Raw genomic sequence first — 21,666 nt, forward strand, 5'->3', positions numbered from 1 at the left:
CTGTAACTCCAGTTCCAGGGGTTCCAACACAGGTTCCTCAGAGGGCACCTGTACTATAATGCACACACACATAATTAAAAATAAAAATAGAGCCAGGCAGTGGTGCTGCACCTCTTTAATCCCAGCATTGCCCAGAGGCAAGTGGATCTCAGTGAGTTCAAGGCCAGAATGGTCTACAAAGCAAGTTCCAGGACAGGCAGACTGTTACACAGAGAAACTCTGTCAAAAAATTAAAACCAAACCAAACCAAAAAATTACGGCCAGGCGGTGGCAGCGCACACCTTCAATCCCAGCACTCTGGAGACAAAGCCAGGTGGATCTCTATGAGTTCAAGGCCAGCCTGGTCTACAGAGCGAGATTCAGGACAGGCACCAAAACTACAGAGAAACTTTGTCTCCCCCACCTCTCATTCCCCCCCCTCCCAAATTACAAGCCAGGTGATGTGGCAAACGTCTTTAATACTGGCAGGTGTATCTCTGTGAGTTTGTGGCCAGCCTGGTCTACAAAGTGAGTTCCAAGACCTCCAGAGGTTTTTTTTGTTTTGTTTTGTTTTTTAAAGACATGGTTTTTCTGTGTAGCTTTGGAACCTATCCTGGAACTTGCTTTGTAGACCCGGCTGGCCTCAAACCTTGAAATCACAGAGATTCACCTGCCTCTGGCTCCTGAGTGCCTGGTGACAGTCAGAATTCTTACACAGAGAAATGCTATCTTGAAAAACCAAAATCGGGCTGGAGAAATGGCTCAGAGGTTAAGAGCACTGGCTGCTCTTCCAGAGGTCCTGAGTTCAATTCCCAGCACCCATATGGTGGCTCACAACCATCTATGGTGAGATCTGGTGCCCTTTTCTGCCTTGCAGACATACATTCAAGCAGAACACTGTATATATAATAAATAAATAAAGCTATAAAAAAGAATCAACCAAACCAAACAAAATTAATTTACAATAACATGGTCTAAACATTCATTAGACCAGCAGTCTGAGGGAAAAAATGTAACATTTCATAGGTAAAGAGAGAAATGGTTTATTTGGTAACAAGGAATAAAAAGAAATTCTTTAATTTTTCTCTCTTTTGGTGGTTGGACTGCAGTGGCCAGATGGCCGGCAACACACATGAGCCCTCAGAGCAGCAGACCCTCTGCTGAGATGCAGAGAAGCCGGTTTCTTTGTCCTCTAGGCAGAGGGGCCGCCTGTCATGCTCTCTGGCGTTTCAGTGGCCGCTGTGGTTTCCTTTTTGTCTTCAGGCTTCATGGCAGGAAACAGAAGTACTTCCTACAGAAGAGCAAAACAGACTTCAAAATGAAGAAGCACCAGGAGCTTGGTGTAGTGGCACAAATCTGTACTCTCAGCACTCAGGAGGCAGAGGCAGGTGGATCTCTGTGAGTTCAAGGCCAGCCTGGTCTACAGAGTGAGATCCAGGAGGACAGCCAGGGCTACACAGAGAAACCCTGTCTCTGTCTCGAAAACAAACGAATGACTAAATAAATGGTCCCATGAATATTTTTGTTGTTGTTTTGCAGCTATCCTCATTGCTTATCTCTGTTGTTACTGACCAAATCCAGAGAATACACACCCTAGCACAAAACCTAGGGCTCCATGTCAAAGGAATGAATCAACACAGGTTCTAGTAAAAGTGAGTTTCAGAGGCTGGAGAGATGGCTCAGCAGTTAGCAGTACTTGCTGCTCTTGCAGAGGACCCAGCTACATGGTGGCTTATAGCCATGTGTAACTTCTTTTACAGGATTTGACTATCAGCCTTTGCAGGCACAACGTATGCTTGTGGGGCAAAGCAATCATATGTATAATTTTTAAAAACTTTTTTTTTTTAAATGAACTTCCTCCTAGGCACACATCAACATAATCTCAGTTCTGGAGGTAGAGGCAGGAATATCAGGAGTTCAAAGTCACTGTAAACTACAGTTGGAGATCCAAGAGAGCCCTGTTGTGAGATATTTGTACACTATGTAAAGGTGTGTTGCTGTGATTGGTGTAATACAAAGATGAACGGCCTATAGCTAAGCAGGAGGTCCAGGCAGGACTTCCAGGCAGACAGAAGAAGTAGGAGGTATCTAGGCATGTGAGAGAGTTGCCATCCAGTGTGGAGGAAGCAGGATGGGTAGTACAGAGAGATGAGGTATTGAGCCCAGCTACTTGAGACCCTGTCTAAAAGACAGTAACAATAAATGAACAACAAATGGATTTCCTTCTCTATAAAACACAATAAAACCAGTGTTCACACCTTACAGAACTGACTGGTATGAGGCAATACATTTGAGAGGACTTGGCATTTCCCTGGATATTAAAGAAAAGCAAACTATCAGTGTCGTGTTGTGTGTCGTCGTGGTGTCGTGCCCCCCCCCCCCCCCCCCATTTCAGGTAGGAAAAACTAAAATCCTGTAGGGTCAGGGTTTTACTTCAGCCTTCCACTGAGGAGTAGGGTATGGAACATCTTCAGCATTTCCTTTATTTTCCTGGCCCACCATGTTCTGCCTCCAGTACAGGGGAGTTCTGGGGAAACTGGGAAGTTTGTGCATACCTTGATATTGTTGGAATCTGTGAGAAACATGGTGATTCGATCAATACCCATGCCCCAGCCGGCTGTTGGGGGCAGCCCATATTCCAGGGCAGTGCAGAAATTCTCATCTATGAACATGGCTTCATCATCACCAGCAGCCTTGGCCTAGAATAAATAGGGTCAAATGTAATACTCTAGCCCAGTGGTTCTCCACCTTCTCAGTGCTGCAACCCTTTAATACAGTTCCTCATGTTGTGCTGACCCCCAACCATAAAATTATTTTCACTGCTACTTCATAACTGTAACTTTGCTACTGTTATGAACTGTAATGTAAGTTTCCGATATGCGATCCCAAAGGGGTGGCAACCCACAGGCTGAGAGCTGCTGTTCTAGGTCATCTTAGTAGTCACAAAAACACATCAAAACCTTCAAAAGAGATGCCAAAGATGCTCCTGGCACTCAAGACTTGCTGGGAATGATTTCCCAGTAGCTCTAGGATTTAGCTAATTCTTCCAAGGACCTGGAGGCTAGGACTGACAAAGCATACCTCATTTTAAATACCTGTAGTTCTAACACTTGGAAGGCTGAGGCAGGATTGACAAGAGTTGGAGGCTAGTCTGGTTTACATAACTAATTCCACACCAGCCAGGATTAAACAGTGAGATCTTGTCTCAAAAAGCCAACAGAGGCAGGTATCGCTCATTATTTTATAGAAATAATATACAGTAATTAAATTTTTTTGTCTCAGTATGTGGGCAAATTTCTCTGAACAAAAATGCTTGGGGATTTGGGACTCCAAATAGATGAGTCCTCAGCTCCTATAGGATGGTACTAAAGAAGCCACCATTATGTCAGAGTAGTGAAGACAGCTTTGGACACTGCCTTCCTTAGATCTTCACATGTCATGCATCCTCTGACCATCTCAGGAACAGTGCAATCTACACCAGGTGTAGTGGCACACTCAGGGGGATCACTTTGAGTTTCAAAACCAGCCTGAGTCTACAGAGAGAGTTCCAGGAAAGCCAGGACTTCATTGAGAGACTTAAAAAAAACAAAACAAAAAAACTACCACCACCACCTCCCCCCCCCAGGGGGGGGGAAGGTATAGCCTGAGAAAAGTATGTTCTTGCTAAACGAATGTATTTGCAAGACAACCGCCCTTTTCCACAGAGGTTATCTTAAACTCATTTTATGCATCATATAATCAAAGCCTTGAGTCTCAGCTGGGTATGGCTGTGTGGCCCTAATAATCCGAGCCCTTAGAGGTAGAGACAAGAGGATCAAGGATTCAAAGGCAGCCTTAGCTACATGAGATACTATCTCAAAAACAAAGAGCAGGGCTGGAGAAATGGCTCAGAGGTTAAGAGCACTGACTGCTTTTCCGGAGGTCCTGATTTCAATTCCCTGCACCCATATGGTGGCTCACAACCATCTGTAATGAGATCTGGCACCCTCTTCTGGCCTGCAGGGATACATGCAGGCAGAACAGTGTGTACATATTAAATAAATCAAAAACAACAACAAAAAAACAAAGAGCAGCTCTATTTTGAATGTGACTTCCTCCTGCAAAGCCTCTTTATAGGCTAGAGAATTGGCTCAGTGGTTAGAAGATGCTCTTCCAGAGGACCCAGGTTTGATTCCCAGCTCGCATACAGTGGCTCACAACTATCTGTAACTCCAGTTTCATGGGATCCAACTCCCTTTTCTGCCCTCCTTGAGCACTGTGTGCACGTGGTATACTGATACACATGCTGACAAAACACCCATATACATAAGACAAAATAAAAAAAAAAAAAATTTAGGCGGGCAGTGGTGCCCTCCTTTAGCTTGGGCTGAGACACCGAGAAAGTGGACGTGAACAGAGGGTTAAGGCCAGTACTTCCTCTGAGTGAGCTCAGGGATGAAACAGATACCACTGCTCACCCTCCTTCCTTACCTTGGCCTGTTCTTCAAACAGTTGTCGCTGCCTCATGGGATCATTCAGCTCAGTGTAGGCATTGCAGACCTCCTTTTTCATGACAAATAGCTCAAAGCGCTCAGTTAGACCCTCTTTGGAGCGGTGCCTTGGAACATGAGACCGCAGAGGATGAATATTCAGGGTTCTGGTAATAACCTGACTCAAAAATTGAAACCTGAAGCCTCATCAAGGCTCAGCACCAATCACTGGCTTCAGAGTGAAGGTGAGAGACCAGAAGATTTGATGATATTCCCAACAAGCAGTGGAGTTGACTGAATCCATGCCCTTCTGCTTTGCTCTCATACCCTAGGCTGCCCACTTGCTTTGGTCAAGGAGTGATCAGCAAAGGTCTAGCATGTTTGCCTGTTGAGGCTTGCTCGCAGAGCATCCAAACAATCTCTCACTTCACACCATTCCTTTCTGTTTTTGTTTGTGAAAAGCACCACTGAAGACTGAACTAAATGTTCTACTACATAGGTACAGACCCAGCAGCCCCAGCCTACCTCAGGGGTTTTTATGCAGCAACAAACTGTATCTCACCATTTGGCCAGAGGGCTCATAATCTGTGGGTGATCGCAGATGAATGTAGGACTGATGCATGTCACTTCAAGGAACTCTCCAACAAGCTTAGTGAGAAACAAAGCAGAAGTAGACATGGCATCTGAGTATCACTGACAGACAATCTAGCCCAAGGGGGGCCTTAGCTCCAGTGCAGCTGGGATCATCTTGGAGCCTTTTCAAAGGACAGAATATTAACTAAGATAATATACATGAACTATTGGCACAGAGCATATTATAGTTCAAAGTTTCTTTCTGTTTACATCTCACAGGGCTGGGGATTTAACCACCCCCTCCCCAGACCTTGACTTACTAGGTGAGTATTTTACCACTGAGCTCCATTTCCCAACCCTACCTAGTTCAACGCTTCTTAATTCTCCTGCTCCTCTGTAAGACTTTCTCGTAAAGCTGCAGGAACAAATTCTCCTCATGAACCCATTTCCTAGGGTTAAGGTACCAGTGAGCACTGGATGACCACAAGTGTGCCATCTCACCTTATCAAGGAGCCTGGCTGTGGTCCGAGGTGGGGGGCATTCAACAGCTTTTGCAACACAAATATCATCAAGAATTTTCCGAGTTTCTGAGACAGAAATGTACAAGTTAGGACAGGGAACATCACTGTGGTCTAGGAAAAGTATCTATAATATGAAATGTGAGACATTTGAGCCAACAAGCACAGAGCTGACAGGAAGGAGGGGAGTGTAGTATTTAACCTTCAGTTTCAAAGAGGCTGGTTTCCGGCAGCTTCACACCCAGGGCTTTCTCCAGTTCTTCTACCATGCTGATTCTTCGGAAAGGTGGGGTGAAGTCAATCTCATAGGCTTGCCCTTCTGGCCCATCTGGGTGGTAGGTGATCTTGTAACTGCCTGTGATGCTTTTCACCATCCCTGGGAGAAAAAGCAGCCATCTCAGGGGCTGAAGACAGGAAGCTCTCCTATGAGAGCAGCACTGCAGTCTCCCAGACAGAGCTGAAGACAGCAGGACTCACCTGATACCATCTTCTCTGTGATCTCCATGAGGTCGTGATAGTCTGCGTAGGCCATGTAGAACTCACAGGTGGTGAACTCAGGATTGTGAGTCAAATCAATTCCTTCATTCCGGAACTGGCGCCCAATTTCATAAACCCGGTCAATGCCACCAACCACTAGCATCTACCAAAAACACAGGGCCACAGTCATGTGTGAACAGCCCCGATAAGCTTCTGTGCACTAACTAGTTTTCAGAGCTTAGGTATGTTCTCACTCAAAACAGTACCCCGCTGTCTTTAGACTCCTGTAGTAGACATCATTTTGGTTTATTTGGCTGTGCAGGACTCCAGAGTCTCTCCCTATGTCTTTGTTATTTGCTATTTGGTAATCTGAGTTGCTCCAAAGCCTCTTCTGGGGTTAGGTTACAGGCAAGTGACCCTGCTCCACCTGCCAGACGCACAAATGATATGTCATAGAAGCCACTAAAGGGAGGTGTAGAATTAGACAGAATTCACTCTGGTGAAGGGGACCAGAGGTGGTCATCTGCAGAGATCCTAGCGCAGTGACTTGTGCTTAGTAGGAGGTGGTGTCCCCTGTGACAATAGCACAGCAGTAGGAGCTGGCATCATTCCCGGTCACCGACTCAGGCACAACTCTCTGACCATCAAGGTAACTGTGGCTTCCTAACACAGGTAAGTTTGCTTTAATGTGTTACGTGTCTGCAACTAAGAATCTTGGACGAGTCTTTGGTATTTACACTGCTAATTTGAAGAGATTTATTTTTAATTTCTAGGAAGAAGTTAAAATCATCAAAAGTCCTTTTATGAAAGACTAAACTTAGAAGGGCTGGGATGTAGTTCAGAGGTAGACTCTTTCTTCTGAGACAGGATCTCCCTGTGTAGCCTTGGCTGACCTAGAATTCACTACAGAGACCAGCCTGGCTTCAAGCTCACAGGATCTGCCTGCCTCTGCTTCCCAAGTACTGGCATTAAAGGCGTTTGCCACCATGCCTGGCCAGTTGTAAAGTTTCTGAAGAAGAAAAATCAAACAAAACTAAACTAGAACTAATGCAAAGAAGACTGAGGTTAAAGCCTTCAGAGGCTGAAGGAAAGGTGGTACACACTTGTATAATGCCTTCAATCTTCAGCTGCTTACAAGGAAATTCTACAAGAACCACAACCAACAAACCTGAAGAACTGGAACACTGTCCTGGCCATTCTACCTTTGATGTTCCTTATTTCTGATGATACTAGGCTAGTCAGTGATTCTTCCAGCTTCCTGCTGCTTGAAGGAAATGGGGTGTGTGGTTATTGACTACCTTATGGTAGAGTTCTGGAGCAATTCTCATATATAAGTTCATGTCCAGCTCATTGTGGTAGGTGATGAAAGGCTTGGCCACAGCTCCCCCTGGAATGATGTTCATCATGGGAGTTTCGATCTACAACAGACATAAACAAACAGTTCTCAGATACCAGAAGCTTTGAGGACAGGTCATCCTTTGTATGTAGCATAGTCTAGGCCTGTCATATACCAAAAGTAAAACTCCGTAACTTAAGTGCTTGATGGAAAACAGACTGCTTGGCTTTCTACAAGTATATTTCTAGTAATAACACAGCACTGATGCCAGGTTGTGGGGACATACGCCTTTGATCCCAGTACCCAGGAGGCAGAGGCAGGCAGATCTCTGTGAGTTCCAGGCCAGACTCCAAAGCTACACATAGAAAGCCTGTCCCAAACAAACAAACAAAAGTTGTCTTGGTCACAGTGTCTTTTCACAGCAATAGAATAGTACCTAAGATATTTACAGGATTTACAATTTAAATTCTTTAACTAATTCTGTGTTTAGAAATTCAAATATAAGCCAGGTGGTGGCACTTGCCTTTAATCTCAAGACTCAGGAGGCAGAGGCAGTCAGATCTGTCAGCTGTGAGTTCAAGGCCAGCCTGATCTATATTGTGAGTTCCAGGACAGCCAGAGCTATACAGTAAGACTGTGTCTCAAAAATAAATAAACTAATTTTAAAAAATCCAAATTAAAAAAATATTAGCCATATTCACTGAAACATATGGCACACACCTGTAATCCCAGCACTTGGGAGGCAGAGGCAGGTGGATCTCTGTGAGTTCAAGGCCAACCTGGTCTATAGAGCTAGTCCAGGACAGGCTCCAAAGCTACCGAGAAACCCTGTCTCGGAAAAAAAAAAAAAAAAAAAAACCCAAAAAAAGAGAACCAGAAATAATTCCAAAGTATCAATACAGAAAACAAATATGCTCTTTAAGAAGCAGTAGGGGGCAGAGGCATAGAGGGAACTGGAGAGATGGCTCAGAGGTTAAGAACTTGGCTGCTCTTCCAGAGGTCCTGAGTTCAATTCCCAGCAACCACATGGTGGCTCACAACCATCTATAATGAGATCTGGTGCCCTCTTCTGGCAGCAGGCATACATGCAGGCAGAACAGTGTATACATAAATAAATAAATTATTTAAAAAAAAAAAAAAAAAGCAGTAGAGGGTTGGAGAGATGCTCAGCATTAAGAGCACATCCAGTGGTCGGGCAGTGGTGGCGCACGCCTGTAATCCCAGCACTCGGGAGGCAGAAGCAGGCGGATCTCTGTGAGTTCGAGGCCAGCCTGGTCTACAGAGCTAGTCCAGGGCAGGCTCCAAAGCTACAGAGAAACCTTGTCTTGAAAAACCAAAAAAAAAAAAAAAAAAAAAAAAAAAAAAAAAAACCAAAAGACAAACAAACAAAAAACAAAAACAACCCCCCAAAAAAACAAAACAAACAAACAAAAACACCAAAAACAAAAACAAAAAAGAACACATCCTGCTCTTGCAGAGGACCCATGTCAGGTAGCTCACAATCGCTGTAACTGCAGCTCTATGGGGATCCCAGTCCTCTGGTCTCCAAAGGCACATACACACAATTAAAAAACAAAAACAAAAACAAAAAACCAAAAACCAGGCTTCCTCCTCTATCCTTTGTACATAGATGCATGCACCTGCACACACATGGGCATACACAATCCACAACATACACAGTACAAATACAGAAGGACAAAAACAAAATACCTGTGACTCCAGCATGTAAAAAAAGCAGTGCATATCACAGTACATACAGCACGACTGCAATCTGTATAATAAAAATAAACTCCCCGAAACATTTACATGTAGCAAGCATACATATGTAGTGTATTTATGTGTGCATATATGTGCATACACACAGTAAAAGTGACAGAGTATCTATATCAAATTCTAATTTAGGAAGGGAAGTCAGGTGAAAAAAGCAGAGTGCTTTTCGGTTTTGTTTATATTATTAATTTCTTACCTGAATCTATACTACATGTACTTTCATTTTCATGCAATTAAAAGGGGTGTGTGTGTGTGTGTGTGTGTGTGTGTGTGTGTGTGTGGTGTGAGAGAGAGTATGAGAGAGAGACAGAGAGACAGAGAGACAGAGAGACAGACAGAGACAGAGAGAGAAACAGAGTTTTACTGTGTAGCCCTGGCTGGCCTGGAGGTCACTATGTAAATCAGGCTGCACTTGAATTCACATTAATCAGTCTGTCTCAGTTTCCATGCTAGGATGCACTACCATGCCCAGCCTCTAAACAATTTCGGGGGACAGGGGATTGGGCTGAGACAGGTCTCACTGTGTATCCTTGGCTGGTCTTGAACTCACAGAAATCTGCTTGCCTATGCCTCCTAGGTGTGTCACGATAGCTGGCTACTAAAGACTATTTTACGGCTACAAACCCTCTAAAAATGATTGAAAATGGTGTCATTAGCATGTGGGTGGGCACTGTTCTGGGAGTCAGGTCCTGCTTCCTAATGAGCACTAAACAAGACAGAACAAAGACACTTGACCAGGGAGGGGGTGTTTTCCTGAGGCATGAAGCACACTGGCAGGATGTGCTGTGTAAAGACAGGCACTCACAGGCAAGCACGGCAAGGCAGGCCCCATCCCAGGTAAAATCCCTTGGCCCTCAAGTCACCTCTAGGAACCCCAGCTCATCCAAGAAACTCCGGATATATGTGATGATCTTAGAGCGGATGATAAATTTCTGCCTCACAAAGTCATTCAGTATCAAGTCCAAGTATCTCTGACGATACCTTGTTTCCTAAACCAAAAGCAGCGGTTAGAAATCAGTTTTAGGAGACGGCAGGACACAAGTGACATGCATCTTAGAGCAGAGCTCCCAGAACCGCACAGCCTACCTTGTCTTTGAGGCCAAAGTGAAGATGAGGCAACATATGCAAGCAGGGAGACAAGAGTGTGATGTCATAGGGGATGATGCTCAGCTCACCCTTCTTGGTTTTCCCAGGATTCCCCTGAACTCCAATTATATCTCCCCGGCGCAGTTTGTTGTTGATACGAACAAATTCTTCCTCTGACTTATAATTCCTGAGTGAAAGGAATGTAACTTAATGTATAGTTCTTCAAATTATTACAGACTACTGGCTTACTCAGGAAACGTCCCTAACTGTTACTATGAGCCAGGCCAAGTAGAGTCCCTGCTTCAGGGACAACTGCTGGATTCCTTTTATGCTTACTGTCCTAAAGTAAGAACAGCCATTCACTTGTAGACCTTTTCACATTCTACTCAACTGTACCCAACCATGTCCCAACCCTTGCTCCCCGACCCCCTCTAAACAGCAATGGGGAAATAGGATCACACTAGCTGTGTCTTCAACTGTTCCTGTTACTCTGGGGTAGGACATAGGGTCTTTAACTGACTATTTCTATGTACCTGGAGTTGGCCATGACTTGTAACTTGACCCCCTCTCCTCGAAGGTCATAGAAGATGAGCTTTCCCCCAGAGGCTCTTTTGGCATGGATCCGACCTAGAAAGAAAACCGCAAAAACACCAATGGAATGAGAAACCCTTGAAGCTCCTGGAGCAACACCAACCACGGCAATATGACCGTGGCCCAAGGTCTACAGCCTCCCTCTTTTTCATGTCAGTGGTCTTCACCAGCAGTGGTGGTGATTGTCTTTAATCCCAGCACTCAGGAGGCAGGGGCAGGTGGAGCTCTATGAGCTAGTGGCCAGCCTGGGCTACAAAGTGAGTTCCAGGACAGCCAGAGCTGTTATACAGAAAAACTGTGTCCTGAAAAACCTAAACAAACAAACAAAAGTATGATTGGATAGGCTAAGCTAAAAAAGTAGCACATTCCTTTAGTCCTACCACTTGGGAGGCAGAGGCAGAACTGCATAGTGAGACTCTGTCTCAAAAGTAAAAAAAATAAGCCAGGAGGTGGTGGCGCATGCTTGTAATCCCAGCACTCGGGAGGCAGAGCCAGGCGGATCTCTGTGAGTTTAAGACCAGTCTGGTCTACAAAGCTAGTCCAGGACAGGCTCCAAAGCTACAGAGAAACCCTGTCTCAAAAAACCAAAAAGTAAAAAATAAATAAATAATATAATGTTATAGATCTAAGAAGACCTAGAGGGGATGGAACAATAAGCCATGAAACTCTCTAAGCTCAACACAAAGGTTCCTTTCCAGGAGAAGGCCCCACAAGGCACTACAAAGCAAGGAGGAGGAAGAAACCCAGGAAATCCCAGAATTGTAACCAGCTACTATGTTTATGAACACGTCACAAAACCCCAAGAGTACAGGGAAGTTGAGAATGAAACCAATCTTCTTTTAAACACACCAGAAAATGAGGACTGGGGATGTAGCTCAGTGGGTAGAGTGCTTGCCTTTCATGTACAAAGCTTAATTCATCCCCCAGCACCACATAAACCAAGTGTGGTGGCACATGCCTGTAATCCCAGGCAGAAGCAACAGAGTTAGGAGTTCAACATCATCTTTGAATACATAGTAAGCTCAATACCAACCTGAGCTACTCGAGACCTTGTCTCAAAAAACAAATCCAGCATGAATTTCACATAAAAATGAAGCAACAAAGAAGCATTAGGTGGGTTGCGGGGTGCCTCAGCATTCCAAGGTGGTGACATGAAGCTGATCAAACAAAGATGGTGGTGATACACAATTGATTCCAGGACCCCACGTAACAACCAGGATTTGGTGGCTCAGTGGGAGGCAGCAGAGGCAGGAGAATCTGACAGAAGCCAGCTAGCTTGGAGTACACAGACAGACACACAGTGCAAAAAACAAGAGAGGCCTGTCTCAAAACAGGGAAGGAAGAACAGACTCCAGAAAAGGTATTCTCTGACTATGAGCACAGCTGCATTCTCAAACACATGAAATAAAATAAATGTATTTTTTTTTAAAAGCTTAAAAAGATTTAATGATCACAATTACTTTAAAGAACTGATAGTCCACTCCACTATCTTCCAATAGAGTCTCAAAACAAAATCCAAAGCAAGAAGCAAAAAAAAACCCAAAACAACAACAACAACAACAAAAAAACCAAAAAAAAAACACCCAAAATTATATCCAAGAAAAATACCTGAAATAAAATGGGGGTGACGACATGGAGAATGGATGAGCAATTAAGAGCACTTGTGCTTGTCCAGAGGACCTGGATTTGGTTCCCAGCACCCACAAGGTAGTTTACAACCATCTGTAACTCCAGTTCCAGGGGAACTGACTCCATCTTCTGACCTCTGCAGGCACCAGCATGCACACAGTGCACACACATACATGCAGGCAAAACATTTGTAAGTACAAAATAAATCTAAAAACAAAACAAATTGAAAATCTTGTATCTAAAAGCACATTCATATAAACACTAAACCAGAATAACTATCATCAAAAAAGGTTTTGGTGGGTATGGTAGTGACACCTGTAATCCCAGCACCTGGCAAGAGTTTAAAGCTGGCCTGAACTTCATGAGACCCCGTTTCAAAAACCAAAACATAGTATCAGAGGCTAATGAGACAGAAAGCTTAGATGACAAAGTGCTTGCCTCACAAGCATGAGGAACTGAACTCAATACTTAGAAATCATAGCAGAGGCGGGAAGGGCACACTAGAGAGATGGCTCAGTAGTTAAGAAGACTCACTGCTCTTCCAGAGGACCTGAGTTCCGGTTCTCAGCACCCATATTGGGAGGCTCACCACTGCCTGTATCCCAGCTGCAGGGGACCTGACATTCTCTTTTAGCCTCTGTGGGCACCTGCACACATATTTGAGGTACACATAAATAAACAATAAATCTTTTTTTTTTTTTTTTTTTTGAGCTGAGGATTGAACCCAGGGCCTTGTGCTTGCTAGGCAAGCGCTCTACCACTGAGCTAAATCCCCAACCCACAATAAATCTTAAAATGGAATTTAAGCCTGATGATTGACACTGAAGTTGACCTCTGACTTCTACATGCCCATGCACACAGGAATTGAGTACATGGATGGACACACACACACACACACACACACACACACACACTTTAGGAAAATGAACGCGTTTTTGACATTTAGGTACTGCAAAGGTTCTACCTATGTAGTAAGATTATGGGTAATTTTTTTCTCTCTATTTTCTGTGAATGCCCTACATTTTCTCCAACCAGTAGTTTTATTATTTTAGGGGCTAAGGCAAGAAAAGGACATTAAAAAATCTCAAATCCATAAGTAATGTTCTAGAAATACATGCCTGAGAGTAGAGACAAAAAGTTAAATTAGGTGACTGGGCCATGGTTTGGGGGATGCAAAGAAATTTCTCTAGAGGATTATAAACTAGGAGCAGCATTCAGCCAGGAGGGCCCAGAGAAAATCCCTTCTACAGAAGATGGCCTTATCTAGAATGCCACCCATGCCTCAGAGCTGCTCTGCCTTCTGTGAGTAGACAGAAGGTACCCTCTCCAGTAAAGCAGCCTCAACACCAGCTGGGGACAGGGCAGCAGGGGGATGTCAAGTTTGAGGCCAGCCTAGGGGATACAGCAGGATCTGGACTCTAAAAAAATCAAAAGGTACAGGAAAGAGCAACCCAGGCCCTCCTCTGTGTTAGCAAAGATGAGGATGGCAAGTGAGCTGCCGGTGGATCCTCCTACCTGCCACTTTTAAGGTGATGTCATTCAGGTGGTCCCCGGGCTGCAGGTGACTGTACTCTTGGATGAACTGAGTGAGAGAGATGTCCACATGGAACTTGTGTGGGTACGGGTCCTCCCCACTGACCTTCAGCTGGTGGACTGCTTGACTGCGGATCTTGTAGTATTGCTGTGAAAGAAGAGAGCCAGTCCTCAGAAGCTGAACGTCTGGCAGAGTATCGCACTCATGACTCTCCTTGTCTCTGTGACAGAATACCTTCCAGAACCACTTGAAGGAGGAAGGAAGGTTACTCTAGTTTAAGAGGATATAGTAAGGCAGAAAGGCACGGCAGCTGGAGCAGCTTGTCCAGGCCATCACAGACTTAGGGAACAACTTCATCTCTGTAGATCAGGTGAGGCAGACAAGCAGGTCAGGATGAATGGGGCTACACCACACCCCATTAAGACCCACCATCAGCGACCACCTCCTCCAGCAGGCTCCACCTCCTAAAGCTTCCTCCATCTTCCAAAGAAGCAGCACCATCTGGGGACTAAGAGGACACAGGAGCCTGCAGGGGGCACAGCCATAACACTAACCAAGCCTTCTGCATTCTTCTTTTTTTGAGCTGAGGATTGAACCCAGGGCTTTGCCCTTGCGAGGCAAGTGCTCTACCACTGAGCTAAATTCCCAACTCAATTTTTTTTTAAAGAGGTAAAGTCCCTGCCATCCATCTTTTATTTATTTATGTATTTTATGCATATGAGTACTCTACTTGCATGTACACCTGAATGACAGAAGAGGGCATTGGATCCACTATAGATGGTTGTGAGCCACCATGTGGTTGCTGGGAATTGAACTCAGGACCTCTGGAAGAGCAGCCAGTGCTCTTAACCGCTGAGCCATCTCTCCAGTCCCCCCAACCCCCTGCATTCTTGAAATAGGACTGACTATGGAACAAGATTCGTATGAAAAATAAAATACATAGAGCCACAGAATGAATTCAAAATACAAGATTCAACAGAACAGAAAAAAAAAGTAGAGCGCATCTACGGTAAGTTAACTGTTACAGGGGGTCTCTTTTGCGGACTATTTGCATGGTGGAGTCGCTTTCCTAACCACTCTCCTGGCCACACATTAGACTCTTCCTGCCCTTGGGCAGGTTCATGGAACCTATAGGGTGCAAATATGGAATATTCTACCAAGAAATTCTAAAATTCTAATAGCAGAAAATTAGCCTTAAGTGTCACAAATGGGCACGGCTGTGTTTATATACAAACCCAGGGAGGATGAAGTGGGAGAGTGGAAAGGTAGATTTGGCATGTGGACATCCATTTTGCTGACTAACAGAAGCTCTAGTGTATCTTGAGGGAAGATACCTCCGCTGATGTTGCTACAGGCTCAGCTACTTCTAAGGAGGACTGGCCTCTCCAAATTGTCTACTGGAATTGACATTAAAAATTCAGAGCTGAGTGTGGTGGAGCACATCTTTAATCCCAGCACTTGGGAGGCAGAGGCAGGAGGATCTCTGTGAGTTCCAGGCCAGCCTGGCCTACAAAAAAACGAGTTCCAGGACAAACTCCAAAGCTTAACAGAGAAACCCTGCCTGAAAATTAAAAAATAAATAAATAAATAAATAAATAAATAATAAACAAATAAAAATAAAAATAACAGGGCCTATGCCTTTAACCAAATAAAAGGGCACGCGCTGCCCTCCCCAATCCAGACAGTGACCCTTGCTGGTTCAAGTTCTTAATTATCTTGTTAGTCACTGGCCTCTCATGTTGTCTGCCATAGCCTCTCCGAAGCTTTCCTGCGTCTACTCACACAGTGGCCCCGGGGAACTCACGTTTGGGTCCAGAGTCTCCTCCTCAGCGCCCACACCATTGTCAGCAGTGTGGTTGGTGGCGGCAGCAGCCTGGCTTAGCTGTTTCTCACTGAGCTCTTTCTGCTTGGCCTCTTTCTCTGCCACTTTCCTCTCGGCTTTCAGGCGTCTCTTCAGTTCACTGTTGGGAGATGACAGCACAGTGTGAAAGAACCCGAAGAACCCTCGACCACGAGAAGCTCCATTCCACTTTTCAAAAGTATGAGCAGCCTGTGGAGAGTGTTCCTGCTCGGTCCCACACCCCTAAGTAATTTCACTCCCCAACTCTGACCTGTTAGTCACTAAACTCCATATGTGAACAAGACAAAAAGAAAACCTAAGCTTTGAACAAAGAAGCAACAGATCATTTCTCGTATCCAGTATCCGCTTGGCATCAGAAACCAACCAGAACCAAGATATACAAGGGCTAAGAGGCCCACATGTACCAGTTTATGTTTAGTACTGGAACAGAGACTTCCCAGGAAGTCTGTAGGATAAACTTTTAAGCTCCCTGACACCAGAAACTTCATCTTGGTAGTCTGGTATCCCTGGAAGAAGACAAGTCCCTACAGTATAGTCAAGGCTGTGATAAGGCAAACCTCTAACCCTGTCAGCCCATGGCTCTCCCAGAGAAGTGAGTTAGGCTGTGGAGAGAGCTGGTCTTCAGAGCTTTAAGAGACTCCCCAGTAACAATCTCACTCAGAACAGCTGTCAAAGACTGTTCTGGAGGCGGGGGCTGTGGCTCGGTTGCTTGCCCAGCATGCATGAAGCCCTGGGTTTGACCCTTAGCACTGCAGATGTGATGGTGCACATCTGTAACCCCAGTACTTGGGAGGTGGAAGCAGAGAGCACAAGTTTAAGGTCATCTGCAGCTACATAGTGAATTTGAGGCCAGCCTGAGACCCAGCTCAAAACAAAACAAAATAAAACTGCTCTGACTTTAACACCAGAATGGAATATTATACAAAGCAGCACAATACAGTGGATATCATGCCATGTTTGTAGTCACACTGCCTTGAGCTAAATTCTAAAACACTAACCACTTGAGTGGTCTTGAGCAAATGACTCATCATGCAGAAGGAAATAAGAAGGGGTTGGGGATTTAGCTCAGCGGTAGAGCGCTTGCCTAGCAAGTGCAAGGCCCTGGGTTCGGTCCTCAGCTCTGGCAAAAAAAAAAAAAAAAAAAAAAGGATGCCCTCACCAGCTGTGAGGACTGAGATGTTAAAAGGAAATGACTGGTCCCGGAGTTTAGTTAGCACTCAAAAGTGAAATTTGGGTATCTTTCACTACTTATCTCTTACTATTCCCACTCTAGGGAAGAAACTAAACAAATTTGGATATATTTCTGATCAAGTCTCTCATTATCCAAACTTTGTACATGTTACCTCAAACTAAAAAACCAAAACAATGGGGGAAAGTCTGTGACCCTTATGATCTGAATTTGCTATTTAAATCCTGGAAAACTAAACTTATTTGGATAGACAAGAATATCTTCATTATTCAAAGAGAATTCACAGATCATTCTTTCCAGCTGGTAACTCTTTAATAGTGAATCATGGCAAAAGATTCTAAATCATGCTTGCATATATCTGGCTTTATCTTTTTGTCTTGTTTTTCAGTGAAACCATGGCTGTCCTCGAACTCAGATCTGCCTGCATCTGCCTCCCTGAGTGCTGGGATTAAAGGCGTGTGCCACCCAATGTCTGGCTTTAAAACACACCCTTCACTTTCTTTTCTTTGTTTCTAGTATTGGAGGCTGGACCAGGGCTCCAAGTGTGCTAGGTGAAAGGTCTAACACTGAATACCCTCAAGTTCCTTTTTTTATTTTGAGATGGGATTGCTAATTGTTCAATCAGGACTTGAACTTGCAACCCTCCTCCCTTGGCCTCCCGAGTCCCTGGGGTTATAGCCATGCACTGTTGTTCTTTGCTGTATCCTTCATTTTCAATATGAATCTACTGGGGGGGGGGGGGAGGCTTGGAGGCAGGTGGTGGTGGCAGCGATTTTAATGATCCCAGCACTTGAGAAGTGAGGTGGTGGATATGAGTTTGAGGCCAGCCTGGTCCAGAACAGCCAGGACTACACAGAGAAATCCTGTCTCAGATGCAAAATAATTATGATGGTTTCAAAATAAGACAACTCTTTCTAGACACAATGTGTCATGTAAGTTGTTCATCTTTCTAACAGTCTGCTAGGTCTATCATTCTGTAATTCATTGAGCAAGGCTACTATCTGCCCCCACCCCACCCCGATATTAAGAGAAATCTGTTTTCTACTTCACTCGGGTTTTGCTCTTGTAGATTATGAGGACAGTCCAAAAAGACCCTAATGGTGGCACCAAAACTGAAGAGCGCTGATAAACAGGCCCAGAAAGAAAGGGAACAGCTAGCAGCAGAACACCTCACTCCAGGCAGTGACGTAGCGCAGGCCTGGAGTCCTGTAATGGAAGTGAAAGCAGAAAGACCTGAGTTGAAGGCCAGCCTCCATTACACAGTAGTCTGAGGACAGCCTGTCCCAATAAACAAGAACCAGGCAAAGGAGTGAAAGAGAAGAGAGGAGAAGGGACTGCAGGACTGGACTCTGAACTTATAAAGTAAGAAGGGATTCTTGGCTCGGGCAATAAAGATCTGTCCAGAGACTTAACCTGCTAACCGACACCAAAGGGAAGACTCTGCTCCCAGAGCAATAAAGAAGGTAAGGGCACCAACCTCCTTCTACCAGAAAGTGGCTTGTCCTTGTGGAGCGTCGTAAAAGGAGCAAGTCGACCCAGTCGAAGTTCCCTCTGACCCCATTCTGCCCACGAGGTTTGGCGCAGGGACCCCCTAACAAGCCTGACAGCCGCTTGCATCAACATGGCAGAGCACCCTGGAACTAATGATTACCACCACCTAGCAGGAAACAGAGATGTGTAGTCAGAGGGGACACACAGTATACACCCACTCAACCTGCACCCCTGAGAAGGGGAGCCATGGCTTGTACTAACGTTCAATGTCCCTATGCACTCAGTCCCTCCTGACTAACATCTGCAATGTTCTCAGTCCTGACTATGGAAAACAAAAAGCTTCTATCTGGGATTAAGAATTCAAAGGCAAGCCAATCAATAGCTTATAGATGCAAAAATGCTCACAACATCCTAAAATATAGAAGGCAAAATGTGGGGTTCTGAAGTCTGGCTACTGGATGATGATGAAAACACCAAATGCAAACTTTAGACACTCCCAGTTACTTGTCAGGTTGCGAAGAATCATTTGAGTCTAAGGGTTTGAGAACAGCCTGGGGGTTACAGTGAAATCCCTCCCACCCTGGAAAATAAAGAAACCACACAAACACTCGAGTCAAAGAGAAAAGAAGACAGGCCCTTAGACAGCACCATGTTTACGTATCTTTAACACTAGATGGCATGAGATCTACCAGGACCACACTCCACTGTGTTTAAATCATTTGAAGAGGAATTTTTCATTTGAACATGAGTGACTTGAGCAGAGAGCCCGTCAGTTTTTAACTTTGGGGACAATATCAGGCATAAAATGGTCCTCAGATTTCAGATCAAGAAATTCCAAGAACAATTAAGGAAAATAAGGGAATTTTTTAAAATTTATTTTTGGTTTTTCGAGACAGGGTTTCTCTGTGGTAGCTTTGCGCCTTACTCGGATCTCACTCTGTAGACCAGGCTGGCCTCAGAGTTCAAGGCCAGCCTGGTCTACAGAGTGAGATCCGGGAAAGGCACAAAGCTACCACAGAGAAACCCTGTCTTGAAAACGCGCCCCCCCCCCCCAAATTTAGTCCACGATAATTCTAGGAACATGCATCAAAACTGGTTTATTTTGCCAAGTGGTGGTGGCAGAGGCAGGTGGATCTCTGAGTTCAAGGCCAGCCTGGTCTATGGAGTGAGTTCCAGGACAGCTAGGGCTACACAGAAAAATCCTATCTCGAAAAACAAAAAAACCCAATCTTCCCCAAACAAACAAAAAGCAAATGATTTATTTTAGAAACTTGAGGATCACAGACTTGACACAGACGTCACTTTAGGTTCCTGCTCCAGTGCTTCAGAACAGTGCTAGAAGACACATCAGGAACATATACTTTCATTATTGGAGTCGTGCGCATAGAAGCAAGCATTTTACCACCCTCCCAAGCCCTAGGACCATAAATCTGTACATAAAAAAAAAAAAAAAATCACCCAGGGCTGCTATAGTTTGTGAATTTGAAAAGTGGACATTAATATTTCTCTTGCAAGATTACTCCTGAGATTAGCCAATTTATACAGTGCCAGCATGCTCAAAAAAAGTGGTAGGTGTATTTAAAAAAAAAGTGGTAGGTGTATTTAAGAAAGGTCATTTGAAAGGAGCGATAAGGCTTTCTTAATTTACCTGAAAATGGAAGTACTTTCATTGATTGCTCAAAATTTTATTTATGACTTAATAACTTCCACCCAACTTCCTCTAAGGAATCCATCAAATCATTCTCGACAACCTATTAGGGAGCTAGCAACCCATACATTTAAACATTTCCTTTAAAATCATTCTAAAATAGTCAAAGCAGAAGCCTAGACATAAGAGGAAAAATCAGCTCTTACCTAGAATGTCTCTAGTATTTCCCTCAGTGCACTAGCAATCAGCCCTATTGTTGAGCCCTAACTAAAGAAGCTATGGTATGTAATAGCTTAAACTATCTTCCACAGTTCTGGAGGGCACTATGTAGTTCTTCGAGGCATTCAGAAGACAGTCAAGTCATTGCTCGTGTTCTGTGGTTCTAATGAGGAACCCTGGACTAGAGAAAGTGTAGTAACAGCCAGTTAAAGGGAGGTTAATCTACCTGTCCACGTTCATCTACACTCAGATCTGGGGTGGTTTACAAAGATACTTCCAGCAGTGCAAAGGGGAGCCCGGTGTATCTAACTGAATAAGACCATTTGCTCATTTGTCTCAGGTCCTTTGAGTGACACATGTGAGAAGGTGCACCACAGTTACACAATGGACCTCTTTTAACATGTAAGGTGTAGAATGACCTTGGAGAGGCCAAGAAAAAATTGTAAGGTTCTTGTAACGGGAGTTCCCGCAAAGCATTACAGCTGGCCTGATTCCAGAGCGCTGCTAGCACCTGGGGTTGTGACTGCTACCTTCTGTTTGAAGTACGTTAAGTCCTGTCTGGTCCTAAACGGTTCAAAGCCTACGCAAAACTCGGTTGTGGGAGGACACAGCAAACTGAGATATCCTGTGACTGGGAATTGCTTTGGCATTTATCTCTTTGGGCAGCTTCAGATAATCGTATAACAATAAAAAAAAAAAAAGCCTTTTGAGAAGGTACAGTCAGTTCCCCAGAAGCTGACTCCCCCTGCCTTCCACGGACCCGCGTGAGCCGAACACCCGACACAACAGGTTCTTCTTTGAAGAGTAGATATTTAGCCATTTTCCAATCTGTTCATTGGGAGAGTGGCTCAATTAAAAAACGCATTTCTTAAAAGGGAGAGGAAAAGTTAGTTTCACTTTGCTTTCCTGTCACCTCCCGGTTTCTGTGCGGGCTTTCCCTCCCTCCGCATGCTCGTCCCTACTTAGGACCAGCGAACCCACCAGCCAGGATCGTTGACCCCAGATCATCCCGGGGGCTGTAGTTTCCAGGGCGCTACATCTCTGTCCCAACATGTGCTCACCTACCGGAGCGGGCAGAGAGGCCCCTGGCACAGTCGCCTTGGAGGGAAGACTCCAGGTACTTCCCATCGGGCCACTGCGACAGAGACACTTCACGACCTTCAGCGACACTTACTTCTTGCTTAGTTTCGGCTCGCCATCCACTTTTATTTCACTCTCCTGCAGCGTGGCCATCTTCCCCACCGGCTAGACCTAAGGGGGGGGGGGGGGGGGAGAAATGACCAGCGTAGAGCTAGA

The 21,666-nt window shown here is 44.7% G+C and overlaps 1 protein-coding gene across 4 annotated transcripts; it reads right to left on the reverse strand.

Moving 5' to 3' along the window:
• Positions 1-1,068: 1,068 nt before the first annotated feature.
• Positions 1,069-21,651, reverse strand: Kars1 (lysyl-tRNA synthetase 1). 4 transcript variants are annotated; one of them, XM_036187981.1, is made up of 15 exons: positions 21,545-21,606; positions 18,490-18,669; positions 15,767-15,923; positions 13,944-14,109; positions 10,742-10,835; positions 10,209-10,395; positions 9,986-10,111; positions 7,315-7,434; positions 6,017-6,179; positions 5,742-5,915; positions 5,523-5,608; positions 5,011-5,096; positions 4,450-4,576; positions 2,535-2,678; positions 1,069-1,270 (listed from the first exon to the last, which is right to left on the reverse strand). In XM_036187981.1, exons 2-15 carry the CDS (start codon positions 18,633-18,635, stop codon positions 1,172-1,174), a joined length of 1,875 nt encoding a protein of 624 aa, XP_036043874.1. In that variant the 5' UTR covers positions 18,636-18,669; positions 21,545-21,606; the 3' UTR covers positions 1,069-1,171. The 4 variants fall into 4 exon arrangements, with proteins under 4 accessions (XP_036043874.1, XP_036043875.1, XP_036043878.1 ...); XM_036187982.1 differs by lacking the exon at positions 18,490-18,669 and having other exon boundaries at positions 21,545-21,651; XM_036187985.1 differs by lacking the exons at positions 18,490-18,669; positions 21,545-21,606 and adding an exon at positions 21,436-21,519.
• Positions 21,652-21,666: the final 15 nt, after the last annotated feature.

The sequence above is a fragment of the Onychomys torridus genome, chromosome 5 (assembly GCF_903995425.1).
Source record: "Onychomys torridus chromosome 5, mOncTor1.1, whole genome shotgun sequence".
Lineage (NCBI taxonomy): Eukaryota > Metazoa > Chordata > Mammalia > Rodentia > Cricetidae > Onychomys > Onychomys torridus.